The sequence below is a fragment of the Camelus bactrianus genome, chromosome 30 (assembly GCF_048773025.1).
Source record: "Camelus bactrianus isolate YW-2024 breed Bactrian camel chromosome 30, ASM4877302v1, whole genome shotgun sequence".
In the NCBI taxonomy this organism is placed as follows: domain Eukaryota; kingdom Metazoa; phylum Chordata; class Mammalia; order Artiodactyla; family Camelidae; genus Camelus; species Camelus bactrianus.
The window spans coordinates 9,145,542-9,159,175 of record NC_133568.1 but is presented as its reverse complement, the minus strand read 5'-3'; the positions used below and the strand labels follow the sequence as shown (position 1 = coordinate 9,159,175).

Sequence of the window (13,634 nt, the reverse complement as noted above, 5' to 3'; positions counted from 1 at the left end):
AAAAAAAGTAGAAATAAGTAGTAAAAATTGATGTTAGTAATTTATTTTACTTACCTAATATATTAAAACTATCATTTCAACATGTAGTCAACATTTGTAAGTTATTGGGAGATTTTCCCGTTCTTGTTTTCATCCTGTGTATTTCACATTTCCAACACCTACATTCGGGCAAGCCACAGTTTTGAGTCTTCAGTACCCATTCGTGGCTGCTGCACTGGCCCGAGCAGATCTGGACCACTAAGCAGCCACGCCTTGCTGACGTCAGCGCAGGGCGGGTCTTAGCCGGGTGAGGGCGGGTCTTAGCCGAGAGCGCGTTTTGGGCCTCACTGGCTGCCGTAGCAGAGCGGCGGCGGCGGCGGCGGCGGCGGCGGCGGCGGCGCCACGTCCCCGGCCGCGGCGGGAGCGGCATCCGTTGGGCCTCGGGGCGGGTGACCATGGCCTTTACGCTGTACTCGCTGCTGCAGGCGGCCCTGCTGTGTGTCAATGCCATCGCCGTGCTGCACGAGGAGCGCTTCCTCAAGAACAGTGAGTAGGGCCGCGGGGTCGGGCTGAGGGGCGGCAGGGGCGGCGCTCCGGGGGCGCGGCCCCGGCCCCGAGTCGGGCCGCGCGAGGGGACAGCCTGGGCCGGGAAGGAGGCGCGGCCGAGGGCTCTCCGCCTGGGGCCCTTCCTTGGGTGGGGAAGCCGAGCCACTTCCTTCTCACCAGGTTTGGGCTCCACAGTGGGGTGAAGATTGTCCAACAGACGCCCGCTGTGTGCCGGGCCCTGGGGGCGGGGCGGGATGGGAGGATGTGGAGATGAGCCAGGGACGCCCCTCTGCCTGAGACCAGTTCAGGTTACGAATTTAATGCACTTTTCCTCTTTGACGTAGTCGAAAACCTGGGGCATGAGTTTTCAGTTCAAGAGGGAGGGGCGTGGCTCGTTTTGGAGCATCGGTAATTAGAATGAGGTGGTGGAGGACCATAGGGGTTCCTGGGCTTTGGGAATAAGAGGAAAGGGAAAGTGTTGGGAGTATCACGACATCCTGCCATCCACGTTTCAAGAAAAGCTTATTCAGCACAGTTTATTGGGTGCCTACGATGTGCCAGGCTAGAATCTAAGAATACAAAGAGGACAGAAGTTAAGCCTACCGGCATCCCAGAATCTAGAGACCTCCTTGCCTCCTGGGCAGCCTGCTTCGTTCCGTACGAGGCACAGTTAAGGCAGGATACTGCATGATGTGTATCATATGTCACAGCTTACCAGATATGCCTGTGGGGGTCACCGAAACTCAAACCCATGAACAAGATTGTTTTATTTCATTTATTCCTTTAAGAGAGATTTTTTGAGCACAAATTACGTGCCAGGCCCACGTAATAGGAGCTGAGGGAGGCTACCCTGCCCTTCTAATAGAAGTTAATCTAAAAAAAAACTGAACAAGCACCAATAACAAGTATGCAGAATGTTATGGAAGAGAGGTGCTGGGAGATAGTAACTGTGAATCTTTGGAAGCTTGGAGGAAGTGTGTCTAACCCCAAATCTGATAAGTAAGTTATATGAATGAAGTGAAGGGTCAGGAGGTGAGGAGTAAGAGCTGATGTGAACACTGGCATGGAAAAAGCAGGGCAGTGACAGGACCAGATCTGTGTTATTTGCCAGATCATTCTGGTTACTGTGTGGAGCACAGATTGGAAGTGGAGAAGAGTGGATGCGGAAAGCACCACTCCAAATTGGGCAGGGAGAGATGGTGGATATAACCTAAGTTGAGTGCATATAATAAAGTAACTAACACCTAGCACGTTCCAGGATCTGCATCAAGTGCTTTACACGTATTCATTTGTGTGACCCTCACAACAACCCATGAGACAAGTCCTGTTTTCATCCCCGCTTTAGTGATGGAAAACCTGAAGCACAAGAGTAGATGACTTTCCTGAGATCACACAGCTAGGAAGTGGCAGAGGCAGGATTCAGTCTAGGCAGCCTGATGCAAGAGTCCATCTCTTCACCACTACGCTGTCCAGAAAAGTAGAAGGAATCATGTCGTGTGTTGAACTGTATGCCCCTAAAAGACATGTTAAACTCCTAACCCTTGGTTCCTGTGAATGTGATCTTATTTGGAAATAGGATGTTTGCAGGTGATATCAAGTTAGGATGAGGTCATACTGGATAAGGATGGACACTAAACCCAATGAGGTGTCCCTGTCAGGAGAGAGATACAGAGACACACACACCCAGGGGGAAGAAGGTCTTGAGACAACAGAGGCTGAGACTGGAGCGATACAGCCATGAGCCAAAGAATGCCAAGGACTGGCAGTAACAGCCAGAGCTAGGAGAGAGGCATGGACAGGATTACCCCTCAGAGCCCCCAAAAGGAACCAGCTCTGCCAACACCTTGGTTTTGGACTTCTGACCTCTAGAAGTGTGAGAAAATAAACTTTTGGGGGGAGGGTAATTTATTTATTCATTTTTCTTTTACTGGAGGCACTGGGGATTGAACCCAGGACCTCATGCATGCTAAGCATGCACTCTACCACTTGAGCTCTACCCTCCCCACGAGAAAATAAACTTTTGTTGTGTTAAGCCACCCAGTTTGTGGTGCTTTGATATGGTAGCTCTAGGAAACTAATACAAATCAGAAGATATTTTAAAGTTTGAAAAGACAGAATTTACTGATGGACATTGGAATGAGGAGAGAGGAAAAAGCAAAGGTCTTTCTTGGTTTTCTGGTGTAAGCAAATGAGTGACGATTAGTACCTTTACTAAGGTCAGTGAGCCCTGGAGGAAAATTGGCGGGGTGGAGGTAAGAAGGTGAAGAGATAATGAAATAAGTTTTGGACATGCTGAGTTTGAGATTTCTGGGAGATAATGCAAGTGGAGATGTGGACTAGCCAGTTGGACTTGAGTCCGTAGACCAGAAGCGAGAGCCAGAGTGGAGACTGAAATTTGAGATTGTCAACCACAGATGATAAATGAAGCCATATGAAGAGATGAAATTGCTCAGGGAAGGAGTAGGGTACTTTGTTCATCAGGGCAGTCCTAAAATCTCCAGTGTGTAATGTTTAGGTAGAGATAGGAGAGCTGACAGGAGAAATGATGCGAGAGCGAAACAGGGAGATGGGGAAATCTAGACAGTGGGGTTTCACAGAAGCGCCAAGGAGTATTTGAAGGAGGAGTGGAATGTTCTGACAAGCCAAGCAAGATAAAGACTGAAAGGCGTCCTAAGGGTAGTAGAGGTCGTTGGTGATTTTACAAGAGCAGCTGCAGCAGTGGGCGAAATCCACATTGGAATGGGGTTGAGTGAGAAGTGAGTGGAAAGTGACAGAATGGAAATGGGAGGATCATCCAACTGCATCACTAAGTTCAAGGAAATGAAGAAAGGATGCTGGACGGGGATGCAGGGATATGTTTTATGGTGGTTTTGTTTTTAGGTAGGAGAGCTTGAGCATGTCTCGGCAGTGACAGAGCCAGCCAGGTCTCTTCAGCAAATCAGTGCCATGAGAAAAGTGGGGAGGAAGTGACCACTGAGGCAAATATACAAAATACGAGAAAGACAAAAAGAGATGTAAGGGAGATATTCATATGCAGCATGTGGGCCTTGATTGAATTCTGGCTTAAACATATCAACTATAAAAGATGTTGGGAACATTTGATAAAATTTGAATATGGACTAGCTACTACATGATATTAAGGAATCACTGTAAATCTTCAGTGTGAGGAAGATGCATACTGAAATATTTAGAAGTGAAATATTATAGCACCAGCATTTTATTTTTAAAATATTCAAGCAGAAAAAAGATGAAGCACATAAGGCAAAAATGAACAATTATTAAATCTAAGTGATAGGTATGTTTTAAAAGTTAAGTAATTAAAAGTAAAAAAAAAAAAGAATTGCTATGGAAAGGATCTAGTAATGAGAGAAAAATGAAAGATGTAGGACAGAAGTGAGATATTTGGTAGTTCAAGGTTTCTAAGAAGGTGGATAGGGATGGGTTCTAAGGCACAGATGGAGGAGATGGCACCATACTTTCTTCACTGAAAAGGAGGAAGGATTAGCTGATGAAGTGGGAGGTTTCTAGAGTTGGTGGCAGGCAGTTTTTCTTTTCTCCTTGTAACAAATAGGCCAGTCACTGTGACCTCGGTGGGAGAGAGGTCGCAGTGAGCATGACACGGCGTCTTTGTTTTCATAGCTTAGAGTCGGATGGTAGAACAGTCTAATGGCAGAACGCAAACAGTTGAGTCTAGGCTAACTTGTTTGAAGGAAGAGAATTGGGTAAGAACCACGGGAATGTAACCTGGTTGAATCAGGACAGTGTCAGTTCCTAGGAAACAACATTAAAAGCTGAGTCCTGAAATAGGAATAGAAATTAGCCAATTTTTAAGTACCTTTAACACTTTGAAGAGGTGACACGTGGGCACTTGCATATACAGGTCTGGTGCCCAGAGTGGCGATCTGGGAAGGACTTACATGTGGGGACAAAGTATAGCACATGTATTCTCCTTTACAGATACAGAAACTGATCTCAAAAGATGCTGAGACTTGCCAGGGTCAGCCAGTTCTCAAAACTGTAGCAGATACTGTTTTTCATCAAAGTGTATCTAGCTGAGCATTGTTAGCTGAACCTGGATGGATTGCCATTTTGTGTGTGACTTTTTGAAGTCCCAGCAGTGGAAGAACGTGTGTGGTATTTGCAGTTAGTAACTTCTATTTAAGTTCATTCCTGAAATTACGGCAGCAACTACTGCTGCCTGGTCTGATCATTTGTTCTCTGCTAGGCCCTCTAGCTGTGGGCAAGAAAGCTGAAATATTTCTCCTTAAAAAAAAAGAAAAGCAAAGCTCTTTAAAGGTTTGGCCAGGTTCCTTGAAAAACAACTGAGACTCCCTAAGTAGCAGTTGGAGAGAAAACAGATAATTTACTCTCTACCCAAAATTCAGTTTTCTTTTTCATTCTACTGGCATAAAAATAGAGAGGCTAAAATTAGCTAATAACTCTTAAAATTATTTCAATGCTGATGCTTAAATTATGGTACTCCCAATATTGTAGAGTTTTATCCTTTTTTTGTTGAAGCGCAGTTGGAAGATAAATTTTTTTCTGGGAGTCACTCCTCTCCTTATGTAAAAATATAATTTGACAAAAATATATTTAAACATCTTTTTGGAATGGGTCTAAAAGAGAAAAAAGATTGTTGGAAATCAACGTCTCTATTTAATAAAAATTGAGTGCATAATCTACAAAGTACTTAAAACAAGTCCTTTAACCATCTAAGAGACTTCAGCCACGGAGGGAAAGGATTGGTAATTTGAGCAATGATTAATTTCCAGAAAGTAAGTAAAGGAAAGGAAACCAACAATACCATATAGCAAGGTGGTTTTAAAACAGTTTTAAATATTCAAAGTGACTCACGGTGGAAGCCCCACACTTGAGGAGCTCATCCCTGCCCTCAGGCTGTGCCTGTTCGGGAGAGGAAGGCCTCATTCCAGAGGGGTTTCTCCAATAGAGGAGCATCTCTGTAGGCTTTTTTTTTTTAAAGTCGTTTCTCTTTTTATGGAAGCAGGGTATGTATGTGGTTTTAAAGTCATAAACCTCTTCAGTTTATAGAGAAAGAGAGAAGCCTCCTGCCCCATCTCCTCAACCTCTCCCATTCCTCAAAAGCAATTATTTTCAACTCTTCCAAGTTCTAAGTCATGTACTTACTCCTGTGGAAGTGTTTAGCACAATTATATGAGCAGCAGCACACTCATGGTGTGTAAGCACAAGTGCAAACATACCTCCCTTCTCCCTTTCCCCCATCTCCAGCAGACTTTCATTCCTTCCACCTTCCCTGGACATCCCCAAGTCCAGAGCTCCTGCGTTCCGTGTGTGCTGAGAGTAAACCCCTGTCTTCTGAGGGGGTGACTCTTCCCATCGGTTCAGTCTAGGGAAGGGGCTGGGAGGGGAGGGGGGAGCAGCACTCACTACCCTTGTAGAGACTTGCAGTTAGTCCTCCTGTGTTTCAGCTGTGTCGTCCTCACTGGCGTTTTGAAGTTTCTCTCAACTTTCCAAGGTTCTCAGCACGACTCACCTCAGTTTTTTGTTGTGTCCTCCCTGAAAGTTTAACCTTCAGCTTCCCCTGCTACATCAGTTACTCTAACATTTATTTTTTATTCTCCCAGTTTTGCGTGGAGTTTTGCCTGGAGACAAAACTTGTTATCCTACTCGTGACATTAAAAGAGGAGATAAAAGTGTGTATCCATTGATGGAGTTCAGGACACACTACCCCAAAATAAGGCACCTTGGCATATTGAATATCTTAAGCTGTAGGAGTTTGAGAAAACAGCAGAAGCAGAGATCACTGCCCCTCTCCCTCCCTGGCCCTTCTTTTCTGAAAGCAGGAGTGAATCTCCCACGTGAAAGATGCCTTCCTTGTACCAGGAGGAAGGGAGACATTTTTATCACTAGAGATGGGGAATTTAGGGCCTGGAAGTCTGTGTTAACAGACTGTACTTTTTCCCCATTTACTACCCATAGTGTACACTCCTTTGTATTGTTAATTCTTCACAAATTTATTCCTTTGTCTGAAATTCATAAAAGCTTCCTGCTCTAGTCACTTTTTCAGATCTTTATTCTCTTGTGAAGGCTCCCAGATATATTTAAAAGCTTAATAAGCTTGTATGTTTTTTTTTTCCTGTTACTCTGTCAGTTTAATCTTCAGACCTAGCCAGGGATCCTAAGAGGGTCAAGGAAAAGTTTTTCCTTCCTTACAGTAACCACTGTGTTTAACCAGAACCAGGCTACTTTCTTATTGTGCAGAGCTGTCAAATAGGTTTATATGAGTAAGACTAAACTAGCTTAGAAAATGATACAGCTGGTGCTGGTGGTCATTTGGGGTTTTATGTCTGTCTAGTGACGCTAATATGAAATAGTTTTGACCACATTGTAAGTAGTTAAAGGCTGGTGCTATGCCTTTGAACTTAGATTATAAAAACAGGACTGCCTTGGAGTGGAAAATGCTGATTGAGCTGCCTGGAGGAGTGAGACAGATGTGTGGAAGGAAGAAGTTCTAGTAGAACCTGTGATACGGTAAAAGTAAATGGAGAAGCAGCATGAGTATATTTGCTCGAGGGAGAGAAGCAGATCTAGTAGGAAGAACGAGGCAGGTGGACCAGCTGGAATTGTTTCCAGCTTCTATAGTGGTGTGCACGTAATCCTGGAGGATTTCTTTTCCCCTCCCCTAAAACTGCAGTTGAATGATTGGTTCATGTTATACTTTATGTGTCTTAAAAGTAAAGAAATAGGGTTCTTTGCAAGTTTTATCTATGATCGTAGAATTTACCCTAATTTTCTTTATCCAAGATTAACTCTGTCTGCTATAAATTCACCTTAATTCCACAAACATTTACTAAGTATTTGCTCTGGGGTGGGGTAGAGGGGAAAGTGAAGACGGACTAAATTCAGTTCCCATCATCCAGGAATTTATAACTTTTAACTTACAATCTAGGAGCAAAAAGAAAGGTCTATTATGGCATGGGAGGGACTTAGGAAAGGCCCTGACATTGATGTCAGACAGACCTAGACTGAGAAGCTGCGTTTAACATGTACACCAGTTAGTGGGTAACTGAGTGTAAGGGGGAATACTTGGAGGGTTGCGGTATGATACGAGACTAGCCTGTCAGTTTAAGGAGTTTTTTAACTCCACTCAGTAGGAAGTGGGAATCATCACACATTGTGAGCTAGAAAGATCTGACCCTTGAAGGGAGAAAACTCAAGAGGCTGAGGTAAGACTGCTGAGGCCTCTGTTGAAATAGTAGAGACAGTAGAAGCTGTGACAGTAACCACTGTGATGAAGGCTGCCCCACAGGGGCTCGAAAATTGTCCACCCCTGTGGGCGGCCGGGAAGCTAGGCCTTGAAGGGTGAGTTGGAGTCAAAACATATCAACTCAGTTGTGAATCTGAACTTTAAATTAGTTTTATACCACAACATACCTCAGTGTTGATGTGACAAAAAAGCAAGCAACCATTATTTAACCTTGATTTCAAGCAAGCAGAAGCTGATTAAGCAAAGTAAAATCTTGTTACCTCATACTTGGTTCTTTCATGTACAAAATTAAGGCTTGTTCTCTGTCTTCAAGTTTAAGGGTTAGCATGTCAGGAATTAATTAAGCCCTGTAGTCATATGAGATTTAAAAAAATACAGTCATATGAGATATGGAAAGTGGACCTGAAATGAGGACAAGAGAAAGACATTGCCGAAACGAGGACATGGCAGCCTCTAGAAGGATGTAAGGCAAGAAGAAAAGAACTAGGAGATAAACGTAAAGAAATAATGACTCTTAATATCAGGAAAATGATTTAGAAGAAGGTAAAAGACTCATTTACAGGAAATTAAGTTGGGTAGTAGGCTAAGTTCCTTACCTCAAAATTGAGAAATCAGGAGGAATGATCAAGTTGAAAAGCTGTGCATCTGCTGGCAGGTTAGAGCGCGCCGTGAGCCTAACCAGGCTGCGACCAGGTTGACATCACCGTGCCCCCAGGAGGTACAGACGGTGGATCTCAGCTACAGTGCTTTTACACTGATGCCGATGTTGGATTTTATAAATTCTGAGTTGAGCTCGTTAATTATTCAACTTGACAATATTCTGTGGTTTTCAGTTCTCACCTGAAAAAGATGTTTTGTTTGATAGTTTTAAAAAAAGGAGAAAGAAAACAGTCAGGGTGTAACAAGTCATCTCTGAACTAAATGCCATGGAATAATTTATTAGACTAGTTATTTTGTAAAATCAAAGTAGAAATTAAATGAGTTTATGCTACTTGTCAAAAGTAAAAAAATATACTGTAAAGTTTTTAAGTCCTGTGACTTTATTTTATGTTTTTAACAAAGACTCAAGATCGTCTTTCAGAAGGTAACTAATGAGAGAGCAAGGTGAGTACATAATACATTTTCACACAGCTAATCATCTTTATATTATGCAGTTGGCTGGGGAACAGACCAGGGAATTGGTGGATTCGGAGAAGAGCCAGGAATTAAATCTCAGCTAATGAACCTTATTCGATCTGTACGAACTGTGATGAGAGGTAAGAAGAAAAACTAGTGGAATACTCTTAGGTTTTAATTTTGTGGTTTGATTTAAGTAACAGAGCTTCCAAGTGTGACTGCTGTCACATACCATTTTTGTAACGGGAACTTCTCTTTAACTTGGCTTTACTGCTTAAAATTTCCTGGTTTCTTTCCTAGCTTGCCTCTTCTCTCTGTCTAAGCTGTTTGATGCCCAGTGGCGTAATCTGTTTATATGTTACCTCGCAGTTGAAAGACAGTGGTGTTCTTGCCTTTTGGAAACTATTGCTTCCAAGGAGTAGAGTCATCTAGAGTCTTGTAAGGCTTTCAAGAGAAAAACTAAAGGTCCCATAAGTCCCCTTTCAGATAAGTTTTGGATTTTATGATCTAGTGCATGTTTGAATGTTATAAGGATTTGCAGTGTGATTATGATGACATATTATTAAGTATTTCCATCCTTCCTGGATGCTAGTAACTATGACTTAGTTTTTTTTCTGATACATTCTTTATAATAAAAAACTTTTTTTTCTTTGCAGTGCCATTGATAATAGTAAACTCAATTGCAATTGTATTACTTTTACTATTTGGGTGAAGATCAATGGGGGAAGTGGAGACTCAGAAGAAGAGCTGCCAGAAGTTACTACTTCAGTCTTTATTGGAATATACATATCTTATTTACCTGGCTGTCCTTGGACTTGACAAAAATCTAAACCTGACAATAAAACCCACGTCCCTATTTATCTGATTTTTTACATGTTGCACTTACAGTTTCGTTACAAAAAGATCAGATCATCAGAGGCAGTAACTATCCAGGATTGGATACATTTGATTGCTAACTATTAACAAGAGTTCATGCTATGGTAAAGATTGTTTAAAGGGTACAGGACTGTCACTTCTGTGTTTTTAGAGATTTTTCTCTTTCGCTTCTCAGGGATGAATTTTTTCTTTCAAAGTTTTGAAGTTCCTTGTGACTTAGCCATGATGTAAGAATGACTGTCCTCCTAGGTAAAATTTAAAGGATTTTTAAAAAGTAATTCCTACATATAAAATGATAAATAGGTAATTTGGATTATTTTATTTTAACTCTTTGGTTAAATACTTTATCTGTATACTGTCTCAGCCATGAAAAATTCAAATTTGTAGTAACTATTGAGGAGCAATACTTTCTGACTTCAGGGAGATTCCTAATTTTGTAAGTCAGAGAGTCACATGATGATTGTGTTTTTATTTTTAAGTTCTTTTCATGTGTTTGTTGTTTTATTAATTGGCCTGAATGATGAGCCCAGATCAGTATCTACATATTTCCATTGGTAAAAAAATCTATGTGGAAAAGTCTATGCCCTTTTAACAATGATGACTTATTTTATAAAATCAGCATAAAAGCCTGCAAGAGCAATCCTAAACAATCACCATTGAACCATACTGTGTAAGAAGACTTTATTGTCATATGTTTACTCCCCCAAATTATCACGTTTCCATTTCTTGGAGTAGCACATTGAGGGGTGTGATTTGTAATTCTTCATTCTGTCAGTCAATAGAACATTCATGGTAGATAAATTGTTTTTTGTTTTGTTTTTATGTCTTAGACCATCCCATGTTTGTTTATCTCATAATACTGTTTTATACAGAAAGATTAAAACTATGTAAATGGTTTTTCTGGAAATTAGTTATAATATGTTAAAGGGGATGGAATGGCATTTTTGTTTACAGGAGAACATTTGTAAATAAAGTTAAATTTCCAACTCAAGCATTTGTTTTTGTACCTTAGTACATACCTGTCAGTGTTAACTGAATTAATCTCATTTTGTGTGTAATACTTCATATATGTATTCTTTGCTATAAAATCACTGAACACAGATTTAAGGGAAGTAAACATTCATATTCCATTTTTTTCTTCATGAATTAACTGAATTGCTGTCATCATCAAGAAGACTCATGTCAACTTTTATTCTGTGACTTAAATTCCTTCTGAAACGTTGGAACAGGTATTGGATGCCTGTTGGCCATGCCTCAGCTGGAGGGGTGGAAGATCCCTGGGCCGTGGGGTCCTTGCAACTGAACCAGAGAACTGTACCGGGAACCCTTAGTTGATTACTTGGCTCATGTGAGTAACGTATTTGGCACTTACAGGCAATGTTCTTCTGGCCTTACAAAGATCTGATGCATGAGTCTGAGTTTAAGCCACTAAGAAGATTTAAAAGAAGCAGTTAATTGAGGGCACTCCCACAGTCCATGAGCCAGACAGAATTTTAAAAAGAAAGAAAAGAGAGACCTTGGCCTGATATTTTCATGTGAGCCATTACAACACACCTTCATGCTCATTTAGTGTCAGGATACTGTTCATATTCCAATGGGGAACAGTCCCAGCAGGGCAGGATCAGAGAATTCTGTAGCAAAGCGGTTCTAAGCAGTGAAACATGAACATCAAAATATTTTATCTCTTGAGACCACTTAGAAAATTGTAGCTTTACTGTGCCTGAAGAGAGGTCTGTAAGCTTTCACAGGTTAACCATGGTTCCCCCAGAGCAGTTGCGACTCTAACTACAGCACCGTATTTTAGTAGATAGTAACTTAAGTGCCTGCTTGCCTGCCCACATCCTCTCCCTTAGCCATTCCTAGGATTAACAATTTGTGATCGTTCTGAACTCCAAATATTCATGATGTTAATGGTTTTATGTATTCCTGAACGGTATCTATATGCCTCTCTCCTGTGGTGAAGACTCTTTATCAGTGTTAACCAGATTAATACCTTAATCCGTAATCAAGTACAGTGGTTTTCAAACTTCGATTGTTAACAGCAGGACCAGATTGTCAAAGGAATAGTGACAACTGTAATGCTCCAATATCTAAAACAGATGAGGCAGGTCAATTTCTTTATTTCAGTTGAATCAGGGATAAGGCCCAAAGACCCACTGTTCAGCCTCCCCCTCACTTTGATCAAGCTTCCTAGAGTGCTTCCACAAAACCCTGAGCCTTCAAAAACATGATTAAATAGTAATTTTTTTTAATCCATGCTTTATATAGAGTAGGCAAGGTAATCTGTGTTCTATAGGTGTATATAGTGGCGTGTGTATATGTGCTTGTGAAATGACTTGAGAAAAAGCAGTATGTTTAAGTACAATAGGCAGGATATTGCTGAAATGCCAACCAGAACCTTCTGTCATGTAACTTAAATAAACTTCCTAACTCCTCCTCAGTTCTTGGGTGCTTCATCTGTCAATAACTGTTTCAGAACAGAAGTCAGCTCCAGGTGATATATGTCTTATCTTTTCCAGGTCACCTTTGATTCTAGATGTACCCCAACCAAAGGGATGTTCTCTTGAAGTAAAATGTTTTTGGTGAAATGAATCATTTTCTTACTGACTTACAAATTTATTACCAATAATAAAATTTTGATACCCAGCAAAATGGAGTTCTTTTTGCTAAAATTTTCCTTGGCCCTTGTTTGGTCATTAGACGTCATGTGTTGTGAAGACATTCTGTGCAAGGACCTGGGACCTTGAGTTGGGCATTGTCCATGGGTACTAATGATCAAGATAAGTTTTGGACTCCTACTCTTTGTTTCAGTTCTGATACTGTTTTCTTTACATGTCCACTCCCCTGGGGTTTTGCCCCATATTTTTCTTTACTGAGTTCCCCTTTTGAGGTCCCATCCCATCTTTACTAATCTTGCTCTTTGGCAAACAAAGCCATTTGAGTCTTGTTGAGGAGGAAGCCACCAGTCCTATTTCATTATCCCACATCATAGTGGATGACACCATCAGTTACAGTGCCAAATTGCCCAAACCTGGGACCTAGTAATTATCTTGAAGCCTTCCTGTCCCTTACCCTTAATCTAATCTACCACCAATTTCTGACTCTTACCTCCTAAAGACCTCTTGAATTTGTCTTGTTTGCTTTGCTTCCCACATTTTAGTTTAAACATCTCTCTTGTAGCCCTGCAGTAGTTTCCTATCTGGTCTCATAGACACTTAGGCACCTCTCCCGTCTATCCTTCACATTGCAGCCAGAGTAAGCATTTAGAAAAATGACTGTATTAATGTTAATACATGCTTAAAATCCTTCAGTGGTATTTTAATCATGTCAAAGACATGACTCCTAGTTCTGAAGTGGAAACTAGAAGCAGGTTCCTTTTCCTTCAACCAAATAGGCCCTCACACAGAAAACTTAGACTTAAACATAAAACAAAACCTCCAGACCTAGTGAGGAGGAAAAGCAGAGGGTCTCTAGTCCGGGGGACAGAAAGGGTTATAGCTTACAACATGGCTGACTGCAGCAATGGGCAGAGGGGGTATTGGTGTTCTAGCAGCATTTAAGTCCCCAGTCAAGGGCGAGCAGCAGTTTTGTCAAAGGGTTCCCTATGTGTAAACCAGAATGTGTATTTTGTTATGTCAGACTGCTCCTGAAGGTTTTTCATTTAGTCATTTTCATAGAGAGTTCATAAGATGACCATTTCTGCACTCAAGGGGTTTAACTTATTTGGACCAACGGGAGACAAGTAGAAATTCCCAAGATGTGTGTGGGAAAGGAGCCGTGAGAGAGGTGGTTCTGTGCATCCCAAGATACTTATCTCTCTCAGGCAGGCTAGGAAACTTGACAGTGTAAATTTCCTTTCCAGCGTCGTAAG

The 13,634-nt window shown here is 41.5% G+C and overlaps 1 protein-coding gene across 1 annotated transcript; it reads left to right on the top strand.

Moving 5' to 3' along the window:
• The first annotated feature begins 336 nt into the window (after window positions 1–336).
• Window positions 337–10,754, top strand: IER3IP1 (immediate early response 3 interacting protein 1). Its single transcript, XM_074355414.1, has 3 exons — window positions 337–525; window positions 8,926–9,027; window positions 9,544–10,754. Exons 1-3 carry the CDS (start codon window positions 435–437, stop codon window positions 9,597–9,599), a joined length of 249 nt encoding a protein of 82 aa, XP_074211515.1. The 5' UTR covers window positions 337–434; the 3' UTR covers window positions 9,600–10,754.
• The last annotated feature ends 2,880 nt before the right edge of the window (window positions 10,755–13,634 follow it).

What these genes read in the sequence shown, in the direction of transcription:
- IER3IP1 (XM_074355414.1), top strand. Translation starts at nt 435, where the DNA reads ATGGCCTTTACGCTGTACTCGCTGCTGCAGGCGGCCCTGCTGTGTGTC. An exon ending in GGAGCGCTTCCTCAAGAACA is followed by an intron (nt 526 to 8,925) that starts GTGAGTAGGGCC and finishes TATATTATGCAG; the next exon opens with TTGGCTGGGGAACAGACCAG. An exon ending in TGTACGAACTGTGATGAGAG is followed by an intron (nt 9,028 to 9,543) that starts GTAAGAAGAAAA and finishes TTTTCTTTGCAG; the next exon opens with TGCCATTGATAATAGTAAAC.